At 53.3% G+C, this 21,263-nt stretch overlaps 7 protein-coding genes across 7 annotated transcripts; 3 read left to right on the forward strand and 4 right to left on the reverse strand.

Moving 5' to 3' along the window:
- Nucleotides 1–754: 754 nt before the first annotated feature.
- On the forward strand, nucleotides 755–1,129 carry BDP81DRAFT_392790 (uncharacterized protein; the record flags this gene model as incomplete). The annotated part of the gene is made up of 1 exon (XM_060587748.1): nucleotides 755–1,129. The coding sequence occupies one exon, from the start codon at nucleotides 755–757 to the stop codon at nucleotides 1,127–1,129; it is 375 nt and encodes a 124-aa protein (XP_060446773.1).
- A 50-nt stretch (nucleotides 1,130–1,179) lies between these two features.
- On the reverse strand, nucleotides 1,180–2,999 carry BDP81DRAFT_480254 (ribosomal protein L2). Its single transcript, XM_060594920.1, has 3 exons — nucleotides 1,720–2,999; nucleotides 1,590–1,663; nucleotides 1,180–1,530 (listed from the first exon to the last, which is right to left on the reverse strand). Exons 1-3 carry the CDS (start codon nucleotides 2,699–2,701, stop codon nucleotides 1,429–1,431), a joined length of 1,158 nt encoding a protein of 385 aa, XP_060446774.1. The 5' UTR covers nucleotides 2,702–2,999; the 3' UTR covers nucleotides 1,180–1,428.
- A 1,607-nt stretch (nucleotides 3,000–4,606) lies between these two features.
- Nucleotides 4,607–6,279, forward strand: BDP81DRAFT_448259 (cyclin domain-containing protein; the record flags this gene model as incomplete). Its single annotated transcript, XM_060592270.1, has 4 exons — nucleotides 4,607–4,612; nucleotides 4,697–5,896; nucleotides 5,949–6,087; nucleotides 6,140–6,279. 4 exons carry the CDS (start codon nucleotides 4,607–4,609, stop codon nucleotides 6,277–6,279), a joined length of 1,485 nt encoding a protein of 494 aa, XP_060446775.1.
- A 1,069-nt stretch (nucleotides 6,280–7,348) lies between these two features.
- On the reverse strand, nucleotides 7,349–9,170 carry BDP81DRAFT_448260 (uncharacterized protein; the record flags this gene model as incomplete). Its single annotated transcript, XM_060592271.1, has 6 exons — nucleotides 7,349–7,694; nucleotides 7,765–7,856; nucleotides 7,920–7,977; nucleotides 8,062–8,377; nucleotides 8,435–8,454; nucleotides 8,509–9,170. 6 exons carry the CDS (start codon nucleotides 9,168–9,170, stop codon nucleotides 7,349–7,351), a joined length of 1,494 nt encoding a protein of 497 aa, XP_060446776.1.
- A 4,424-nt stretch (nucleotides 9,171–13,594) lies between these two features.
- Nucleotides 13,595–14,940, forward strand: BDP81DRAFT_448261 (PAP2 superfamily protein; the record flags this gene model as incomplete). The annotated part of the gene is made up of 2 exons (XM_060592272.1): nucleotides 13,595–13,776; nucleotides 13,845–14,940. The coding sequence occupies 2 exons, from the start codon at nucleotides 13,595–13,597 to the stop codon at nucleotides 14,938–14,940; spliced, it is 1,278 nt and encodes a 425-aa protein (XP_060446777.1).
- Nucleotides 14,941–15,687: 747 nt separating this feature from the next.
- On the reverse strand, nucleotides 15,688–17,243 carry BDP81DRAFT_203069 (casein kinase II subunit beta-2). The gene is made up of 3 exons (XM_060582567.1): nucleotides 16,975–17,243; nucleotides 16,542–16,787; nucleotides 15,688–16,423 (listed from the first exon to the last, which is right to left on the reverse strand). The coding sequence occupies exons 1-3, from the start codon at nucleotides 17,032–17,034 to the stop codon at nucleotides 15,938–15,940; spliced, it is 792 nt and encodes a 263-aa protein (XP_060446778.1). The 5' UTR covers nucleotides 17,035–17,243; the 3' UTR covers nucleotides 15,688–15,937.
- Nucleotides 17,244–17,473: 230 nt separating this feature from the next.
- On the reverse strand, nucleotides 17,474–21,219 carry BDP81DRAFT_203072 (RIC1-domain-containing protein). The gene is made up of 3 exons (XM_060582568.1): nucleotides 20,511–21,219; nucleotides 18,266–20,443; nucleotides 17,474–18,212 (listed from the first exon to the last, which is right to left on the reverse strand). Exons 1-3 carry the CDS (start codon nucleotides 20,892–20,894, stop codon nucleotides 17,511–17,513), a joined length of 3,264 nt encoding a protein of 1,087 aa, XP_060446779.1. The 5' UTR covers nucleotides 20,895–21,219; the 3' UTR covers nucleotides 17,474–17,510.
- Between the last annotated feature and the right edge of the window lie 44 nt (nucleotides 21,220–21,263).

Here is a 21,263-nt window from a genome sequence, read left to right on the forward strand (position 1 = left end):
GATTAGACTGGGATCTGATTTCAATGAGAAAGCTTGAAAACACAACAAGCGGCGTTCAAGGAGTTCGATCTCGGGGAACGAGCCTAGAAAAGGCATTCCGGGAGACACTCATGGTTTCTTTTAGTAGCTGAAGGCGAGGCTACCACTGTTGAGACATCGCCATGGTGCGATTAGGATAGACCAGCGGCTTGAAAAGCAACGCAATATGTTATCCGTCTTTTTTGCACCCCTTCATACCAGGATACATCACAGGCACAGTGGTCTGGCAAATATTTCAGTGAATGAGTGATGTCGACCACAGTCTCCAACTTGAAAGCCCATTGCCGTTGACACCATCTGATTCACCGATGGAGATGACTGAAGCCACACATCTCCGCCATTGTAGACAAAACTCCAATGTCACCCCTTTACCAGCTCACCAACAAAGAAGTGTACTTACTGGCAGTTCTTACAGCCACCCAAGGTAGAGGACCGATTGATTAGTTTAGCCCATGAAGCAAAGAAAAAGGCCAAGGAGACAGTTCCATCGCCTCAACGTCAGCAAACTAGCGCAAGTCGGCAAACGCCTGCGGGTACTCAATCAAAACGGGCCGCCGCCCGTCCTAGCATCAATTCGAAACAGGCTATTTCGATACACTCTCACGCTTGTAAGAAGATCTTGAGCTATTCAAAGCTAAAGGCACTCAGGCAAGCAAAGTCAAGCACGCAAGAAATATCCTTGCCAGAAAAAGAAGAAGGAGAAGAAGAAAAATCAATGTCCCAGCAATCACCCTCGGGAGAAGACCCCGTTCCAAAGATGTGGTGGATCATGGTCGGTGGTAACAGCCTCGCATCGTCCCCGACGTGGAACCGCCTCCTGTCTATGGCGGACGAACGCAACAAGGTAAGGCGGGACGCAGAGAAGGAGAAGATGGATTTTCAAGAGGCTCAGAAGGCTGCGAAAGAGGAGCTTGAGAGGGCGAAGAAGACGTACAAGGAGACGTTTGGCGGCGGGGTGGCGGCTTGGAGGGAACGAAACCGCGGAGCGGAAGCCAATGGGGACGGAGCCGGGACCGGGACTGGCCCAGATCACGAGCACCGCACGGAAGAGACGACCACCCCCGATGACGGTCCTGAGGCAGATAGGTGAGCATCCTGCGGCTTTCTCCGAGCTTGGGCTTGATAGCATGGCTAGATGAACACAGAGCGCCGCTGCCATTGCACGGGATATGTTTAGGAATAGGAGATCCGCGTGCGGAACATGATGCAACAGTACAGCTGCGGTATCTTGGGAGAATGCGCCGGAGGTCGGCAGCTCAACATCAATAGCTCTATGATACAAATACTATGGCATACATTTACAACAGGGGCATCAAGCTTCGTTTCAAGCTCGGTAAATGTCTGATCGTGTCCGTCTACGATAGGATCTCGTCGATGGACTAGCATGACTTATGAGGCCTTGCTTCTTCTCTTGCCCATGTTGCGTACTCTGGGCTCGACAACCCACTTGTTGAAGTTGTGCTTGCGACGGGTCTTGAAACCGCCCTTGGCCTATAGGAAATATGTCTCAGTAACTGTGAGGGTAGGAGGGACAGCAGGAAGAAACTTACAGGAGTGCCCCAAGGACTGGTAGGGTGGCGGTTACCCTTGGACTTACCACGACCACCACCGTGAGGGTGGTCGACTGTCAGATGATTGTTAGCATTTTTAACCCGTACAGTCAAGCCTGGATACACGTACCGGAGTTCATGGCAAGACCACGAACCGTGGGGCGAATGTTGAGCCATCTGCTTCGTCCGGCCTTGCCCAATTGTCTGTACTGGTGGTGCGGGTTGCTGGCGACTCCAATCGTTGCGCAAGCGTCTTTGCTGACTCTGCGGATCTCGCCGCTCTGAAGACGGACGTTGATGTACTTGCCCGTGACAACCTTGGTACCATCGTCTCTGGTCTCTTCCTCCTTGGAGACCACGATTGCGTAGGTGCCAGCACTGCGACAGAACACAGCGCCGCCCTTGGCTCTCGAGCCGACGTTGAAGACGACAGTGCCGACAGGAATCATGTGCATGGGAAGGCAGTTGCCTCTCCAGGCGGTCTTGGCTGCCAAAATACCGGGATCGACGACGCCACCCATGCTGTCGAGAAGGTCCTTGGGAATACCGGAACGGTAGCTGTGGACGACGTCACCGGCACGCATACCCTCGGCGGCGACGATGTAGCTTTTGCGCCCAGTGGACTTGTTGGAGAGCAGCGCAATGTGAGCACTTCGACCCGGATCGTACTCGATGCGATCGACCAAATGCGGACCAGCCTGCCAGCGATCAAAGTCAACGGTGCGTATCCTTCTCTTCGCGCCACCTCCGTGATGTCTGACGGTGATTCTTCCAGAGTTGTTACGACCTCCCTTGCCGTGGCCCTTCTTGGGATAGGTCAGTGGCAGGAAGGGTCGGCCCTTCCACAGGTGATCATTGATCGGACGCCTCAGATGACGGACACCGGGTGTTCGCGGCTTGTAGGTGCGCATGATAGCGGAATCATTGCTTGCTTTCGCGATGGTCGGAACAGGAGGGGCGGGCTCGCTGGTGGACTTTGCGGCGGGCTTCTCGACAGACTTCTTCCTCGTGGCGGTGGCATATTGGCGAAGCGCAAGCCCACGAAAGGCGGTCGAACCGAGGAGACTTGCGCAGCTCCTCTGAGTCGACAAGAGCATCATAGGGCGCGACATGTTGGCATCGATATGGGTTTGCGATTCGAAGTGGACGTTCCCTCTTCTCGAGTCGGTTGATTGTGTTCAGGAGAAGCTGGTCAGCGCAGCATATCGCGTAAAAGGACGGGTTCGGTCGGGGTGCAGCGGCAGCGGGAAGGCGAAGACAACCCTAAGATAAGTCTCAATTGCTCAATTGAGCTCAGAACTATCCAGATCCGACCCCAATTGCCGTTGGGATACTCGTTGGGTGGGAATACGGTCCCTGTTGTCGTGATTGCTGGAGCGGCTCTCCAAGGTACGCTTGAGGCCAGTGCAGATTTCGAGCTTTAGGAAATAATTATTCTGCCGGCGCCGATGAACTGACGTCCAGGAATGGAAGCCCGGCCATTGGCGGTACGTGCTGCTGCAAGAAAGCTTCAGCCACACTTTAGTGGACCTGTGTGGCTCAATTCTCGAGTTGAGCCTCAGACGCCTCGACACGACCCGGCCAGGCCGCCTCTGGAAGCGTGACGGGACGTGGTTGGGAAGGCAGCCAATGATGTTCTGGTTGCCCCGCGGTTGCTGCTGTTGATTGCTATTGTGACCGGGGTAACTACCCATTTTCCACGTCTTTTTTTGCAGTCTTCTCCATCAGCCAGCAGACCTTCTTTCGCGTGCAGCCGGGGCAATCGCGTATCCACCCTCACACTGCTCCCACTCTCGCTTGGCTACAACCACGACCCTCGAACTTCCTCATAAGCCTACGATTATCTCCGGGTTTAAGGCACTTTGATATTCCTGCTGCTCCTTTCGAGGTATCTTCAATCTCGCCCCAGGCAACCGACAACAGAAACACATTCTCACCACTGTCGCCTCTCGAGCTTCTCTTTCATCTATAAGAGAGCTTCTTATTCTCATACTCACTTTACAAACCCCAAAACCATCACCACGGCATCATCCTTCTTGTCGCATACCGCACACATCCACCTTCTCACCCTGCCAGCATTCCATCCGACCTGTTCGTCACTGTCTGCACCGCCAGGTCCTCTACGGTACCTGAATCACGCACAACTGGTGAATTTCTTCGATTCACTACCTCCAAACGCCCAGAGCTAGATATATATCTTGCTCTTGTCCAGCCTTCACCTCACCTTCCTCACCTGTTGCACTCTGCACACAAAGAAAGCTCGAATTCTCTTATGAGATTTCATTGAGTCGCGACTACATCCTCAGCCATTGTTCACGACAAAGACACCCCCGACGCGACTTTCCCTTTTAGCGAGAGTCAAGAAGCCACTCCCTGTCCGCCGTTCGCGTGTGCACCAACTGCACGCCTGTCTGCTTCAGATACGCTACTGTGGTGACCAAACCAGGGCCACCGCGAGCCGCGACTTGAAAAAATCGGTACGTACCTCCCAAAGCTGGCGGCTCTGGTCCCATTCACAATAACGTACCCACTGCATACCACATCACGTCCATCCGTTCCCACTACCTCAGCAAAACACATCACACATTGATTGTCCATCCACCTCCTCCCACATAAACAACCTCAGTTTTGCCCAAAGCCCAATACCCTAATTACTCTACCTCTACCTTTGTATTGCCCTCTTCTCCTCCGTCCCAGCATCATTGCATCTTTGTCAATTGGCACCCGGGACGCGACTGATCCCGCCCATCAAGTGTTTGGCGTCGAACCAGAGCAAGCGTTTTGCCCGCGTTCGAGTCGCCCGTCATCATCATTCCCCAAGGTATGCATGTCTCGACCTTGCTCACATCGTTCCATTACCGCGCTCTTCCTCTTCCTCTCTTCTCAAGCACAAGCTGCCACAACCTACACTGTCTCTGCTGGGGACCTGACCAGCATCTCGACGCGTCCCAATGCTGACCTTGTCTTCATAGAATCCTACACCTCAGATACTCAACTTGACATAATCAGTTGACAAGATGCCCGTAAGTCTACTCGTAGATGCGTGTTCCTGCAATACACGCAGTATGCTCTGGTCATGTCGACATCATGCTCACCTTTTCTTTCAGGTTACCCGTCCGGCGCGTACAACACGCCTCGTTTCAAACGAGAACGATGAGAACAGCGGAACCACGCGCATGACGCGTGCCAAAGCAGCCGCGCTAAGCGTTGATGAGCTCGCTGTCCCAGGAAAGGCCCTTGCCACGAAGAAGTCTGCAACCAACGCGATCCCGGCAGCCCAACGAACCAAACGCGCCGCCCTCGGCGATGTCAGCAACGTCAACAAGCCAGAGGCTGGCGCAGGCAAGAAGCCTGTTGGCAAGGTCGGCCTCGTCTCCAAGGCTGAGAAGCCTACCGGAATCACCAAGAAGTCTACCAGCACCACCAGATCCGTAGCACCCAGAGAGAAGAAGGACAAGGCACCCGGCTCAGGATCCGGCGCGATCTCGAAGAGAAAGGTCACGACAAAAGTCATCAAGGAGGAGAAGGAGATCTCTCTGGAGGACAGCGAACCCATGCGCAAGAAGCCCACTACCGAGACTCGTCGAACCAAGCCCGACCAAGAGAACGTCAAGAGCCAGACTCCAGTTGAATCTGAGCCTGTCAATGCCCAAAAGCCTGTCGTCTACCCCCCCGGCGTTAGCAACCTGGATGAGGAGGATCTGGACGACCCGTTGATGGTGGCCGAGTATGCCAATGAGATCTTTGAATATCTCAAGGACCTGGAGTGCAACTCCATTCCCAACCCCAACTACATGGAGCACCAGGACGATTTGGAGTGGAAGACGCGTGGAATTCTGGTCGACTGGTTGATTGAGGTGCACACGCGCTTCCACCTTCTCCCCGAGACTCTCTTCCTGGCCATCAACGTCATTGACCGCTTCCTCTCTGAGAAGGTCGTGCAGCTCGACCGCCTGCAGCTTGTCGGCATTACCGCCATGTTCATCGCCTCCAAGTACGAGGAAGTTTTGTCGCCTCATGTCGCCAACTTCCGCCATGTCGCCGATGATGGATTCAGCGAGGCTGAGATCCTCAGCGCGGAGCGATTCGTTCTGGGAACCCTGAACTATGATCTGAGCTACCCCAACCCTATGAACTTCCTCCGTCGCATCAGCAAGGCCGACAACTACGACATCCAGTGCCGTACCATCGGCAAGTACCTCATGGAGATCAGCCTCCTCGACCATCGATTCATGGCCTACCGCTCCAGCCATGTTGCAGCCGGCGCTATGTACCTGGCCCGCCTCATCCTGGACCGTGGTGACTGGGTATGTAACATTGATTACAGCAAAGTAAGCTAGTTGATTAACAATCCAACAGGACGAGACCATTGCATTCTATGCTGGCTACAACGAAGAGGAGATTGAGCCTGTCGTTCGTCTCATGGTGGATTATCTTGCTCGCCCCGTCGTCCACGAAGCCTTCTTCAAGAAGTATGCAAGCAAGAAGTTCCTCAAGGGTAAGCGCCTTCTCGACCTCGTGCCTCATTTGCCTCGCTGACATTTGTGTAGCTTCCATTCTCACCCGCCAGTGGGCGAAGAAGAGTGCTCCTCACTTCGGCATTGTCGATGTTCATCTCTCCCTGGACCAGATCTCAAACAAGGAAGACGAGCAATACCCCGAGGAAGAGGAGGAGGAAGCCAACTATTAGCGAACCTGCGCCGAGTAGTTGGATGATCTTCAGCGTTTACGGCCACTTTTACGAATGCATACATCGGCGACGCGCACCTCTTTGAGTGCAGCAGTTACCTTGTCGCGTAACCCCAGGTTCTCAACTGTAGCCCTCGCGGGCTTGTAGGGGGAAGGCGATTGGGCTTATTACTTTTCTCTGGGTTAGATTGTTTCCAGACTCATCTGTCAGATATGGGCAGCTGTTTTGTGTTGCTTTATTTTTTGTGGGTTTACATTTTCCATCGCATTGGGACTTCGTTGCTCTTGTCTCATGAACGGCGCATGGAGTCAGAGGACAAGGATATCACGAAAGCGGACGGTTTGGCTGGAGTTCGTTGACTCTGTCTTCCACTGGGCTGGCAAGACATGGAATTCACTATTTTTGTGTGTTAAGGCATGGCTGGCCTACAAGTGAGGGGTGTCTTGTCGTCGTCTAATCGTTGCTCCCGTTTGGAGTGTTTTGATGATGCGCAATGAGGGAAGGCAAACATACCATACATCGGGGGGCGGGGGTAGGTAGGGGTTAGCTTATAGCCAACGGCATCGTGAAAAACCTGTACATACATCTGTTCGGAGAATTGGGTTCAGGGAGGGCTGAATACATTGCATTGCGTTTTTCTGTTCGAAACAACGGCAGTTAGCATGAGTGCACGAGCCTGTCTCTCAATCACCACAAGTAACCTCTCGCAGAAGGATCATGCCTTCGGCGGAAGACTCAACACACTCATCCTACCACCCGTGAGATGAAGTCGCCTTTGTATTCAAAGCAGGATGACTGGGTCGGGTGACCCATAATTCTGGGGGAACTGTAATCTTAGCATCATATGGAATGAGAGCTGAAACCTCTTTGGTGTGTATAACAAGATTATTTGACAAGAACTATGTGACACTATATAATAAACACTATATTACGATTTGGTAGAATTCCAGACATGGCAATTATTCGGTGGGCATAAACATCATCGAGCAGCTTAGTCTGAAGAGGGCAACAGACTTGACTCTCCTCCAAATCTATCGACACTTTGGGGGAGGCTAGGCCCAGGGTAAGCTTAACCGAGGGTGGTGCGCGCATCCGTTCGGTACCAATTGGCCTTGGGGTCGCCGAGGCACTCGCCAATGGTGACCATGTTCTTGCCCTTGAACTTTTGGAGAGTGAACTCGGTGAGGTTGTAGACGGTCTGGTAGTGGATGTCGTGGCCGATGAAGAGGAAGTTGTCGCTGGCGGCGGGCTGGGCGGCGATGGCCTGGGTGACGATGTCCTTGGACTGCTGGATCTCTGTGGCGCTGTCGTGGAGGTAGTCGGCGCTGTCGAGGTCGAAGTAGATGATGGAGTAGCCGAGCGCCTTCATGTCCTTTTCGCAGCCGCAGGCGGCGGTGCAGGAGGAATAAGGGGGTCTTTTTGAGTGTTAGAATAGGATCTTTGGGAGTCCACGCAGGGTTGATTGGAGGGGTTTGCTGGAATTACCTCATGTAAGTAGGGAAGACACCGATGATGTTGCGGAGAGCCATCTCCAGCTTGTACATCTCATCCTTGCGCTGCGCCGAGGTGATGTTGCACTAGTTTCTCAAGTTAGTAAACCCGTTGGTGAGAAGACGGGCCATTATGGCAAGGAGACGTACCAGATCAGCGTGGGACCAGGTGTGGCTGGCAATCTGGTGACCTTCGGCGTACATCCGCCTATCGCTCAACGTTAGCCAAAGAAACCCTACAGGTCTTGCTGGAGGGGGGGGGGGGGGGGGGGGGGGCTGAAGTGGTTCATACTTGATGGTGTTAACCCAGGGGAAGGTGGCATTGTCGATTTCACCCTTGCCGTTGTTGTTGCCGGTGATCATGAAGCTGGCCGAGGCATTGTACTTCTTCAAGAGATCCAAGAGGTCGTTCGTGTACGCGGCCGGGCCGTCGTCGAACGTCAGGGCAACGTCGCCGGGCTTGACGCAGCTGTAGACACCGGGGCCACCGTACTCGACCGAGCCGAGCTTGGGGCGGGCGATGCTCGAGGTGTTCTGTCCAGGAGGAATCTTGTTGGCATCGCAGGCCGGGCCGTACTGGAACAAGCAGTCCGGAGCCTTGCAGTGCTCTACATTCATGTTAGGGTTTACAACTTCCAAACCGACATGGCGCGGGTTTCAATTACCTGTAGTGGTTCCGCAGAATCTGTTATGATATTAGCGAGACTGAACACGGCTCGAGATTGGAGAAATCACTTACCCTGCCGCAGAGCAGCATTCGTTCGCGGCGCACTTGGCGTTCCCGTTATCGGGGCCGCAGACCCCCGAGCCGGAGTCGCCGCCATCGCCACCAGTTGCCGGCGGGCTACCGTTGTTGTTACACGTACCGAACGCGGTCTGGCAGCCGTTGGTCGCCAGACAGTAGTCGTCGGTCGAACCGCACCAGCCATTGACAGAGCAGCAGGCCAGATTCGTAGGGCAAGTGTATCCCGCCGCGCTGCCACCGTTACCAGTCTTTCCGCAAGAGCTGTCGGGAGAGACGTTGACAGCCACTGCGGTGCTGCTTGGGCTGCTGACAGGTGCCTTGCTGCTGCTCGCCGGTGCCTTGCTAGCGCTCGCTGATGCTTTGCTGCTGCTGCTCGCTGCTGCTGGTGCCTTGCTGCTGGTGCTGCTCGTTGTTCCCTTGCACGTACCAAAGCCGGTCTGGCAACCGTTGGCGGGCAAGCAGTAGGCGTCAGTAGAACCGCACCAGCCATTGACGGAACAGCATGGCAAGTTGGTAGGGCAGGTGTACGCCTTGGAGCTACCTCCGTTTCCAGTCTTTCCGCATGAGTTGTCTGGGGAGACGGCCCGGATGCCGAGAGGAGGCGAGGCCACAGCCGTTCCGGCGAGGGCGAGCACGAGAAGCTCGAGAATAGACATGGTGAACTGTGAGTCGACAAGTAACAGGGCACAGTCCCAAGGAGCCAAGAAAGAACGAGCGTGGTGTGGAGAAGAGCGAGTGAATGTCAAGCAGATCAAGCCAACAAATGCGGCGATAGGAGACGACTTAAGAACATCGAGCCTATGCCCCTAAAAGCCCCTAAAAGAAAGTTGTGAAAAACGCGAATCACCAAAACGGTGAGCCGCAAGATCCTTCTAGGAATCTAGAGGCTCGAGATGGGACTATCTTTGTCATGGCGCGGTAGTAAAGGGGCCCCGTTGCTGTGTTTGAGAATCAGTTCAATGTCAGGGTCGACTACTTTGGGGTCGTCAAACTACCATCGGTTGCTACATCGTATGAGATGGTGGCGTTTTCAGAGTTGTGGATGGCTCTAGTTCCACAGAGACTCCTGGTGCCGTTGCAGAGAGATGGAAAACCAAAATGGGCATAGCGATGGGCGGGCGAGAATAGGGGGGCGTTGACCGAAACAAGCTGCTTTTACGATGTAGGATGCGGCTAGCGGATGCTCCCTCGAGGACCGTGTGTCGACGAGGTCAGAGTTCCTCGGAAACAACCTAATGCTACCCTAGCTGCGTGTGGTAGAATGGAGCTGAGAAGCGACACTGAGGCATTGCTGAGACAAAGTCGAGATGCATCATGGTAGATGTTGTGCGCTAGCTGAATGTCAACATCGCGGACCGAAGACTTGGCGATGAGAATCGGTAAACGTGACCACGGCCGGTTGACGATATCTGATGGTGAAAAGCCATCGACCCTATTTGGAACACAATGCTTGATCGCAAACCCAAAGCCAACTGAGCGGATTACCACTTGGATCCGAACCTCGGTGGCGGTGACCGTTCAGAAGCTAGCTTGCATTGCGGCAGGTGAATAATAGAGCCCGTGTACGGCAGCTGAGATTTGTTTTGGTGTTTTGATTCCTCGACGCTGAAGGCGAATCCGGGTTGAGGGTCTCCGTGAAGACAACGGAGCCGATATATATCGAAACAATGACCGGGCCGATTCACGGCGGGAGCGGGGCCGCAAGTATTACACATACCCCGAAAACTTTTTTTGCTGCTCTGACTTGACGGATAGATATGGTTAATCGCTAATCGCGAATCTTGTTCCAAGTGCAACTTAGTCGGCAGTGAGGGTGAGGCTGCTGCTGTTTACATAGGGTAGCTAACTGCTGGCGAATCACGACTCACCAACGCCATCTCAGAGAATCGGAGAATTAATTGCCCTCGACCGCAGCTTGACCCTGTCTCCGACGGGATGTTGGCTGAACCCGTTTCCATCTTCAGGGGTTGCAGCCATTTGGAAACGTGAGCGAACTCCAGGTCATTCATTAGGCATGGTTCGGGATCTGCAGAGCCAATGAGGCACCCCAAACGGTGTGGGACAGGGGGTTGATTTGGCATTCCCAGTCCAGAGATGACAATGGGTTTGCAGGAGCTGAAAACACACTGGATTGTATTGACTTCGCGAGGAGTGCCGTGGCTGACTCTGTGGTTCTGATAAAGTTCTGTTTTAATTTGAACAAATGAACAAAGTAACCATCACCTGGATATCTGTTCCCGCCGTGCATTGCGTTGCTGTAGCGACGATCTGCAAGCAAGTGATCAATTGGGATTGATTGAACACATCCTTTGCATCGGCGCCCGAGAAGACCGCGGAGCATTTATTGGCTGTCACAACGCAGTGAAGGAAGAAGTTGATAGCAGCGTCGTCGGTTCCATACGAGTTTGTCGTGGTTGACCAGAGGCTCCCAGTAGCAAATTAGGCTAGAGGTCCAGAAGGTATCTTCGTATTTCGATTCCTGTCAGCGATATTTTCTGAAATGTCTCTTCGGCCCAGACGGGCTGAGTTGTGGCATTGGGCAAAGGCCACGCGTTTGCAAAATTGACGAAGGTGTCGACGTGCCGGTCTTCCGATGATCCCGGGCCAAGGTAATGGAGACCAAGACGGCACAGGCGAACAAACAAGTCCGGTGTGCGACGAGAAGCGACTGTCGTGATGGCTGGCTGATCAAGACGATGTTAGGAAGTAAGTTGGAATGGAGACGAACTAGCCTGGAATCTCTCAGACATGGCTAGGTGTAGGCAAAGATGAGGGCTGTAAGGGTTTCTCTGTCAGTTAAACGCTCAACTTGATGGAACTGCCGACTCGTCACGGATACAAATGTCTGCCGTGGTTGTGTGTGTGTGTGCCAGTCAGCGAAGATCGAGTGACGGCGCGTGCTTGGCATATTTGTGGCATAGAGCAACGAATTTGGTGCGCAATCTTCTGTCCTTGGTTTGTAAAGTGGTTCAGGGAATCCTAGACCCAAGGCAGTCAATGATCAGAGCAAAAGAGCGCGATGCGACAGGCAAGTAATAGTGACAGGTTGATGAAAGTGAAGCTGACAAGACTCTTGGCAGAGTCAGAAGTGACAGGATTGAGTCGATTGACTGCTGTGATCCACAGTGCCGAGACCCAAGCCATCGTGCGTCCTGTGGTACGTACTGTCTTAGGTAAGGTAAGGTAGGTAAGCGAAAGGGGCTCCTTTCGCGACGGGAGCACGGCACCACGGGAGGCAGGCGCGCAGGTCTGGTTTGAGGTCTCAGATGGGGCCTTCTCACCTCCGCAACGGGAATGGAAATCAGAGGTACCTTGCAAGTATCCGCCAGGCATAGCCTTACCAAGTACCTTCCTTTTTTTTCTCTTTTTTTTTCTCTCCTCTGGCGATGGAAGTCGCACAGGACACAAGACGGGTCAAATGGGCTCCCTCAGGCGCCTTCTCAAACACTTGGGAGACTCGGGATTGGTCCTTTGACTCAAGTGATCAAGTGAGAAAAATGTCTGGGGCTGCCATCCAGTGACCCCTTCACCTTTTCAAATAAATAAATAAATATTTCTTCTTTCAGCTCTTCGCGCGACGCGCAGTGTATGGATACGTGATCCCTTGCCTATTCTGTTCTGCCAGCTAAAGTGTATCGCCCCTCGGGTTCCGTTCAATGTTGGCGATGAAATGGCAGGGCTGTGGCAACGTACCCGCGGGATCCTAAGCGATTAGCCAAGTGAGGAAAGGAGTCAGATGCTAATTGCAAAGCTACGTCAAATGGGCTCGGCCATGCTGTTTTAGTCTGTACTCTGTTGGCTTCGTCCAAGCCCAAAAATACATTAGATGCGATGGTAGATGATCGGCTGCGCCTGCATCAGGGGACTTCCTTCATCTGTTGCCTGTTGGCGTTCCTCAAGCTCGTGCTCACCTTCAGCATTCATGCCTTGCGCTGTCACTCATCTGCAGACCCCATAATGCCCATCAAAGTTTAGACGTGTACGGATGAACGAGCCCTTCCGTGGCTAACAATGCCAGTTATCTTTTTTGCCATGCTTCAATTCTAGACAGCTCATGAGCTAGAAGATTATTGATACCCTTCGCTGGACTGGCTGCTTGATGTGTGTTCTTCCTTGCTAAGGTTGCGCTGGTCGATGTACCTCAAGGTATCACCTTAGCCAACAGTTCCTCTTGAATCGCCCCAAACTACCGCCGCCGTCTCGAGCACTGCCACGCGACTGCTTACTCCGTTTGTTTCGGCACCCTCCCTGCCATCGACCTCAAAGTGCATCCGTCGCTTCCACCTTCATCTCAGGGGAGCTCCCATGTCCCCTGAGCCTTGATCATACTGTACAGAACATCCAACAGTTCGACTTTCTTTCACAATTTCTCAAAACGTCTCTCCGTATTCAATTGTCATCGGGTTTTCTACAGTCCGTAACCTGACCGCCGCTATCTCGCCAGAAACAAGATCAACCAGCAGACCAAGACCCTCTCGCCGCATGTACCGTGCTACTACGCTTGGCGCGTTCCCAAGTTCCTTACACGTACCTTACACTACACATTATTCAAACATCAAACAAGTCGCCGGCCCCTCGTGTCTTGTTGCCGTTTCTGCACTTCTCTTCTTACTCGCGCCAGCCAACCTTTACCTTTTCCACTCTCCCATCGCAACTCAGACCCGACTCACCTTCACCTTGGCCTGATAATTCTAGCAGCCCCGATTTCGCCCCTGCCTCTCTCTCGCCTCTCACCCTAGATACCTTTACGTGAGGTACCGCAAACCCCGGCCAGCCACCACCCAGGTGCCGTATCCGCGCGCACCAATTCACTACGCCATCCTCGTCGCCGTGCGGATCCTTTCCCCATTCCTAACCCCATAACACTAAAACTCTCTTTCCCTCTGCCCATACAGATACGCCTGCTGCCTTTCATTCACCTGAAAGTAGCTTGGAGCCACCTCCCTTCGGATTCGGATGACCTCTTCTCCTCCCCCAACTACTTATTAAATTTTTCTTCTTTCCCCTCACCCTTCACCTCATGTCCTCGTCCATTCCTCTCGCAAACTTGTCGCCCTCGTCGAGGCCTTCGTACTACAAGATGCCCGAATCACCAGCGCCCTACTCCAGGCGCCGTCCGCACCGCGGCCACTGGACTCCCTCGTTAATTGGATCATACGTCTTCGACTGGCTCGTCCTCGCCGTTGCCGGCGGCATTGCCACCGTACTGGGCATTATCGAGCCGAACAAGCGTCCTTTCTCTGTCCTCGACCCTAATATCTCGTAAGACACCAGAACCGCTGCTTAGCGTCCCTTGCTCTACCGCATCTTGCTGACCCAAATCTCAACAGGTTTCCTTTCACCCACCACGAAACCGTGCCTATGTGGCTAGCCGCCATCATTGCTGTCGCTGGTCCCATTATCATCATCGCTGCCGTGTGCCTCATCCTCGTTCCCGGAAATACAGTTCCCAAGGGAACTCCCAAGGGGCTCATCTGGAAGCGGAAGCTGTGGGAACTACACGTTGGGTATCTCGGTCTCGCTCTCGCCCACGTAGGCGCCTTCTTCATCACGAACGGCATGAAGAACATGTTCGGTAAACCACGACCCGACCTTCTCTCCCGATGCCAGCCCGATCTGGCCAACATCGACAGATATATCGTTGGTGGCACTTCCCCCAACATCACCGGCCTGACGGGTGCGACGGGCTTTGGTCAGCTCGTATCTGCGGCCATTTGCCAAAACACCGATTCCCACACTCTCGACGACGGATTCCGCAGCTATCCGTCCGGTCACTCGAGCTCCGCCGCCGCCGGACTGATTTACCTCTCTCTGTTCCTCGCCAGCAAGTTCGCCGTCACCCTACCATTCGTGGCTTCGGACAATGGTGCTGAATCGCACTCGGCTTTTCCTTCTCGCATCAAGAAGACTGGGTCTGGCTACGAGGAAGTTGGACTCGGCGAAAGCGGCTCGCTCAACCCCGATTCCACCACCGCGGCAAGGAACTTGGCTGAGCACAACAAGGTTGTGACGGCTGTCCGTCGACAAGCTGCTGCCCCTCCGATCTATCTCCTGACCATCGTCGTCCTACCTTGGTTCGCATCCATCTTCATTGCCGGCTCTCGCTGGTTCGATTTCCGCCATCACGGTTTCGATATTCTCTTCGGCTACATGATTGGAATTTTCACTTCCATCTTTGCCTTCCGCTACTATCACCTTCCGATTACCCAGGGTGCCGGTTGGGCTTGGGGTCCTCGAAGCCACGACAAAGCTTGGTGGTCTGGCGTTGGCTCGTACAGTTACGCGACTGACAAGGGAGATTTCATTCGGCCCGGCGATGAGGAAGAGGCATATGTGTCGAGACCAGTCATTGGTCAAGCAACGTCGACGCAGTACATGGGCAAGCAAGGCTCTCATGAAGAGCCAGAGGCTGAAACCCGATTTTGATGATTGACTGAGTGCGGCATGTCAAAATAGCATCCATCGCATTTCCATACTGGGCATATTGGGGCATGAACGGAGTTAACGGTATACCACCCGCCTGGAAAAGGAACTGGCGGAGGCATTGGGCAATTGTTTCTTATGGGGCCAGGCATGGCATACAGATATGACCGTTACGGAATAGATTTGTAACTGACGAATTCTGTTGAGACGTTTCTACTTTTGCAAAATGTTATCATGTGAAGAGCATTGATAGTATACCTACCGCAACAACTCTTCGTATGTGAGATCTATAGTACGTAAGTCGTAGGAACCGAACTTCGAACTTTCGCAGTGACTCGTATTTCGACTTTTCCTACTGACCCGAAATACGGCGGGCGCTTGCAATCGGGTAGAAAGGCTTGGAAGGGTCATGCGTGCATACTCGTTCATGATCACCAAGCTCCCTGCCGACAAGACCAGACTAGCCTTTTTTTAACAGTATTTGCGCTTGGCCTAATTACTCACGAACCGCAGGCCAAGATGAGGATATCCAGCTGGATCTTCCAGACTGCATGCCTTTTCAACTGGGCTGTCATGTGGGGAATAATCACAGCTCCTTACCTTGCCAACGATAGCCCTAGTCTAGTGCTGTGCCCTGCCTAGACATCAAGAGAATCCATAAACTTACTGAACGTAGAGGTTTAGATATACTCATCAAGTAATAATCTCTCGAAGGTGTGATTGAGCACGAATTATCCACGTGTACCGTCTCAGGACCACATCCCGAGATGGTAGCTAGTTGATCATGAAAGCCATCATATCATTATTCCCGAGGCCCCAGTCTACCGAATAGGAGAGATGAAACTAGAGAAAAAAAAGGTAACAGCAAAGCGGAGGAAGCCATGCCTGGCCCAAAAAAAGCCTTTTATCAGGTCGCCCCCGTGTGCAATGTCGATGTGTACCTGGCTAGGTAGGTAGTCAAAGATTAGCGAAACCGTCTTCGCCTGGTCTTCCTTCTACTTCACGCCATGGCAACGCCCTCGTCTTCTCCGGGCCGTACGCGCGCTTCCGTGCCCTCGAATTCGACATCGTCCTCGTCCTCGTCCTCCTCCGCCAGCAGATCTTCGTCCCGGAATCCGCTGTCCACCTCCATTTTCCGCAGGCGGCGGCGCATGGCCTCTTTCTTCTGATGCTGCCATCGGATGAGAGCGGCGGGAGCGTGGACCTTGAAGCCGTAAACGCGCGGAATGTAGCGCTCGGCGCTCTTGGTGGGAATGAGTGCCGGGTAGGCCTGGAAGATGATGTTGTGGAACGAGGTTCCAAAGTAGGCGCCGTCGATGGCGGCGTGGCGCGAGGACTTTGGGTTGTAGATGTCCTCGCAGCGTGCGCAGTAGAGCTTGACGGGCTTCAGGTTGGGGATGTCGGCAAGGCCCATGGGAAGGAGAGGGTGCGAATGGCACATGACGCGGGGACACTTTCCAAAGTCGGCCTTTTTGTACTTCTCGAGCTGCGAGCTACGTTAGCCTGCAATCGTAGCAATAATTCAAATACAAAACAATCCTCATTCTTGTTCTCCGGGTTTGGAAAAGAAGCTGGAGAATGATTCGAAAGAAAATATGGCTTACCATCTTGGCAAGACCCCTTGTCGTGACAATGAACCGGGCGTGTACGAGACCATACAGATGCCTCGCGGACTTCTCGATCGTCTCCCTCATCTCATCGTCGCAGTCGAGGTCGAAGACATCGGTGATGAGATCCAGCGCATATTGGTAGTATTGAACCTCCGTGTTCAACCCAGTCAAGTTGAACCGATCCGTCAGGTAATCCTCGTCGATTTCGCAGAAGTATTCGTTGCCACGAGAGGAAATGAACTACAAAGGACCACGGTCAGCAGGTAATTCGTCTTTGGTCAAGTGGCAGTCGTCTGAGGCTGTTGCGAGGGCGTTCAATTCCGCGCCAGCGACCGCGTCGCAGCCCGAGGCCAGCAACCGGCGCTTCCACCCTCATCGAAATTTCCCTTGGAACGCAGATACCCATCGGCTGTCTTTCCGCACTTACCCAGTCTCGCCAGTAGCTCGTATAGTCACTGTCCGACTCGCTAACGAAGTCATCCATCATGGCGGGAAGAATGTGCGACTCGTGCCTCGACGAGCCCTCAGATCATGGCCCAGAGTACGGTCGCGTCGGAACGTTTAGATCGTTCGTGGATATCGAGTAATCGCGGTCGCTCGGCCGTTTCGATTATGGGCGCTGATGTGAAGGAACAGGAGCGAATGTGTTTCTCATTGGGTGGTGATTGACGGTGTTTCTCTGCGCTCATCTACAGGGCAGAAAGCAGTTGGCGGGGCTGTGGTGCGTCTGGCCAGCCGTGCCTGCCAGGGACACTGGAGGGGGTGGGGGAGGTACGTACCCGTTGCACCGGTCATTGCACAACCCAAACTTTATGCAGGCGCGTCTGCACAAATGGCAATGGAACAGCAGTGCCTCGTCCATCAAGTCCTTCTAGAAGACGACTTCATCACGTGTGGACTGTCACGGCAGGCAATGGAGGAAAATGGCACTCATGAACTTCATTTTCCATGTGTCAGCGCCTTTTAGCGACCGTCTGAACTAAAACTGGCGGCGGAGCTGACCGATTGGCCTTCCGACTCCATCTCGTCGCTCTGCTCTATATACTTCAACCCCAAGCCATTCACGGCTTTGCTGTGAGGCACATCAAGACGACTCATCAGCCCAGATCGATCCTTGTTACCCTTCATAGAGATATTCACGCCTTCCATTGCGTCGCGGAGCGTGTCACCAGTTTCGTCCATTGCTGCCAAGAACCGTGCAAGTTCTTTGCACAGCTCCCAATCACCCTCCTTCATTGCTCTTGATAGCAACCGTACTGTTTGTTCTGACGCAGATCCCAGCTCATCTAGAGTATGCAAGATGATGAGATAGCCGCCGGCCGTCTTCAAAGATCCTCGCTGGAGCGACTCTTCGAAAAGCTCTTGCACCGGCGGGAGATATGCGAAAAGAGTGCGCCATTGCCGCACTTCCGTTTTCCTTGTGCACTGCACCACAATGTCTAGATATTGCTTAAAAGACGATAGAAGCGAAAGCACCCTTGGTAAGATTGCTTCCTCGGGGCTCGGTCCGGAATCAACTTCCTTGTCCAATACCTTGTGAAGTAATATCTCCAACGCGTGTGCGAAATATTCCAGATTTTGATACCGGTCCGACAATTTGACTGCATCTGCTTTCCGGCCCTCGGTCAGGAAGAATCGCAGAATGTCAGGCAGGAACAAATGTGTCTGTTGACAATGGTCAGCTAGATATCTCTCAAAGGTAGCGATGGCAAACCAACCCGAATGGCGAAGCGGAAGAAGGAGAAGCTGATATCTCGTCGCTGTATTAGATCAGCTTCAATTCCAAGGATGATGCCCTTTCCGAGAAGTGTCGAAAGGGGGTAGAAGTCTAGAGGGACCGATATTGTCTTCGGCAGTTCTCGCTGTGTCTCATTTGAAGCCGCTTGCAACACCTCTTGTATGTCTGCCCAGACCTTGAAATCCTGGCCATCAAACACCCAGAGTGAATTTCGTAGAGTCACGTCTGCCCCCGCAGGCGATAACTCCTCAGCATGTGTGGCAAGCCCATCGAAATGGGGCTGATCTCTCATGCTTACATGAAATTCAACGTTTTGAGCGATGACTTTCATGTCGTACTTCAAATTGCCCTCGTTATTGAATGAGGGTTGTAGCAATACCAGCTTGGCATCTACCAAGAACAAGACAGACGCCACGGCGACATCTTGCGACGGATCACCGTCAACGAGTTGGCTGTCTGGTAAGATCCAGCTCAGACCGCGAACTCTTGCAGGCGATCGCACGATGCCATGAAATGCGATTTGTCCTAGCTGAACCAATCTGATCGAACCATTGGTGGGCGCGAATATGAAGTGGTAAAGTAAGTTGTCGTAGGTGTACACAAGCAGCGAGTCCTCTCCTGACGTGGTCACTAAAACTGCTGGAGCTGGCAATCGCTCTGTGTGAAGCACTTGGGCGGTGTCGAGCGCCGTTTCTCTCGAGTAGAGGCGCAATTCGTGCGACTTATTAGCCTCAACAGCAGCGACGAGGATATGCTGATACCAGCACATACTGCCCCTGACCTGAAACTCATTTTCCATGGCTTCGTTGGCAAACGTTTTCCATCGACCACTGTTGACACTATAGTGAGCCAAACCTCGGCGCCCGGCCACAGCAACATATCGACCGTCTGGTGAAATGACAGTGTGGCGGATAGGCCACTGCTGAAGCAAATAGGCCGAGGGCACTTTCGTTGTGTGCCATAGATGCGGCTCCGCAGAGATGCTGGCTAGATCTGGCAGGTCATATCCGCGATATATCATGACGTTGGTACTCGTCTGTAAAACGGTACGCATGAGGTTTGCAGCGTTGTAGTTGCCAACGACTGCGCTTCTCGCCATCTCCAGCACCCAAATCGCCTCGTGCATGCGATGTGTTATAAGAATTTCCGACCCGCTGCCGAGCCACACGGCGTCCCCAATGCCAGATATCCAGTTTTCACCATTGGCCTCAATGATAGCGTCATGCGCGCCGAAACTGTTGCTGCCCGGCTTCCCGTAGACGCTCCATGTAGCCCATCCGCTTTCATATCCGGCAAACAAACAGTAGCCGTCAGGTGAGTAGCTTAGAGTCGTAAGTGAACCAGAAACCGTTGTCGATACTGGGATGGTGTGTGTATGTGAAGGAGGAATATTGCCAGCGTAATCTCGAGCCGAGTAAACACGGATGCACCCATCAGCACAGCCTACAGCAATCAATGAGAATCTTGCGTTGATGACCGCTTTTACGGCGGACTCCTCCGACTTAGCGGGCGTATGGAAGCAATACCCCTTGAAAAGCTTCTTGGGGTCAGCTTCTTGCGAATTCCCGTTCGACTGGTCGCGAGGATGAAGCCGCTGGACTGCATAGACCTTGCCGTCACTTGTGGTCCAGGTTGACAGGTTCATAGGCCGGTCATGGGTCATCTCGACGACGGTTATCTTCTTTTCTAGCCATCCCATTCGACTGATGATTTCTGTCTTAGTCTGGCTTCCGCTCTGGTCCGGGGTCCAGCGGATGCACTGTATGGCGCCCGGTTTGCGCGTGGCAACAACCAGCTCGTCATCCAGTGCCAGAGCGCTCTCTATGCCAGCATCAACTTTGATGACCATCCTGAAGCGAACGCTTACATCACGCACTCCTTGACCCTCACCAGGGCCCCAAAGATACTGATCTGGAGCTGTACTTCCAGGCTGGCCATGATGGCTCTGACGACGTCGTTGGATGTTTGCGTAGCTCGGGAAATACGGTTTGTAGACTTGGGCTTCGGAGTCCATCGCAAGCGAGTATGTTATTAGGTAGCCTAAGGTAGTCCGGACCACAAGTATAGCCGAATCAGGTCTCATCAGAAGGTCGACGTTTTCGCCATAAGTCGATAAAGAAGATTCCGAGCGGACTACTACTGCCAAAATCACAGTAGGCTTGAGAAGAACGTCAGCATGGTTTATTGAACTTTACTAGACAGAGCTATCCGGATCAAGAACCAACCTTGGCTTGCCATATTGTCATTGAAGTGGAGGTTATTGATGCGAAAAGGTGGCCAGGACGGGAGATGCGCAGCGCGAGGACGGGATCTTTCAGGGGAATGTTGACGTTGAGGCGGGGTGATGGCCGACTTGTCTCCGGGTCCTGATCTTGGTCGTAAACTGGCTGAATTGCGGGCGTCAGCGGTGTCATTGGCGTGGCCAGCTCAAGAGCATCGTATGGCGATTGTTGCTGTTGAGCATTGGCGGAAGGCGATTCTGAGGCATCATCTGTCGGCCGATTATCGAAGGGATTGGGTAGTCCATCGTGGGAAACGACTAGGTTGAAGGCAGGACCAGACCTGCTGCTCGTTGCGAAGATTCTCGGGGTTCCTATGGGCCAATACATCTCGGAAAGGCCCTACGTAAACGCGTCGATCGTTTCGGTGAGGATATGCCGTCGCAATGGCAAGGTGTTGTTGGTGACAAACGGGGGGTTCGTCGAGCCGAAGACCAGGTATTCTTTGTCGTCGAGCCGCACAATATCTTGATCATGGCCGCTGCTGTATTTCAAACAAGTAACATCATGTCCTTTGAAATCGATCGAGGCCCATCGACGACACCAATATGCGGGGTGAAAAGGGAACTGATGATGCGAATTGACGGCTTGGAATAAGCATCGTTGTACGAGCAGCTCCTTGTCGCCGGCGGGAGCTTGTGAAGCCACCAGGGAGCGAGCTTCCCGTCGATAAGGTACCCGCCTTTTTCGGTCTTTGGC

The sequence above is a fragment of the Colletotrichum phormii genome (assembly GCF_030913505.1).
Source record: "Colletotrichum phormii strain CBS 102054 chromosome Unknown BDP81scaffold_7, whole genome shotgun sequence".
Taxonomy (NCBI): domain Eukaryota; kingdom Fungi; phylum Ascomycota; class Sordariomycetes; order Glomerellales; family Glomerellaceae; genus Colletotrichum; species Colletotrichum phormii.

Excerpts from the sequence above, each read along its gene's own strand:
- BDP81DRAFT_480254 (XM_060594920.1), bottom strand. The coding sequence starts at position 2,701 with ATGTCGCGCCCTATGATGCTCTTGTCGACTCAGAGGAGCTGCGCAAGT. Across the intron at positions 1,664-1,719 it reads TGGTCTTGCCATGAACTCCG|TCGACCACCCTCACGGTGGT; the intron begins GTACGTGTATCC and ends ATCATCTGACAG. Across the intron at positions 1,531-1,589 it reads CCAGTCCTTGGGGCACTCCT|GCCAAGGGCGGTTTCAAGAC; the intron begins GTAAGTTTCTTC and ends TATTTCCTATAG.
- BDP81DRAFT_203069 (XM_060582567.1), bottom strand. The coding sequence starts at position 17,034 with ATGATGGATGACTTCGTTAGCGAGTCGGACAGTGACTATACGAGCTAC. Across the intron at positions 16,788-16,974 it reads CGAGCTACTGGCGAGACTGG|TTCATTTCCTCTCGTGGCAA; the intron begins GTAAGTGCGGAA and ends GGTCCTTTGTAG. Across the intron at positions 16,424-16,541 it reads CAAGGGGTCTTGCCAAGATG|CTCGAGAAGTACAAAAAGGC; the intron begins GTAAGCCATATT and ends CGTAGCTCGCAG.
- BDP81DRAFT_203072 (XM_060582568.1), bottom strand. The coding sequence starts at position 20,894 with ATGTATTGGCCCATAGGAACCCCGAGAATCTTCGCAACGAGCAGCAGG. Across the intron at positions 20,444-20,510 it reads TGACAATATGGCAAGCCAAG|CCTACTGTGATTTTGGCAGT; the intron begins GTTGGTTCTTGA and ends GTTCTTCTCAAG. Across the intron at positions 18,213-18,265 it reads TCTTCCGCTTCGCCATTCGG|ACACATTTGTTCCTGCCTGA; the intron begins GTTGGTTTGCCA and ends CATTGTCAACAG.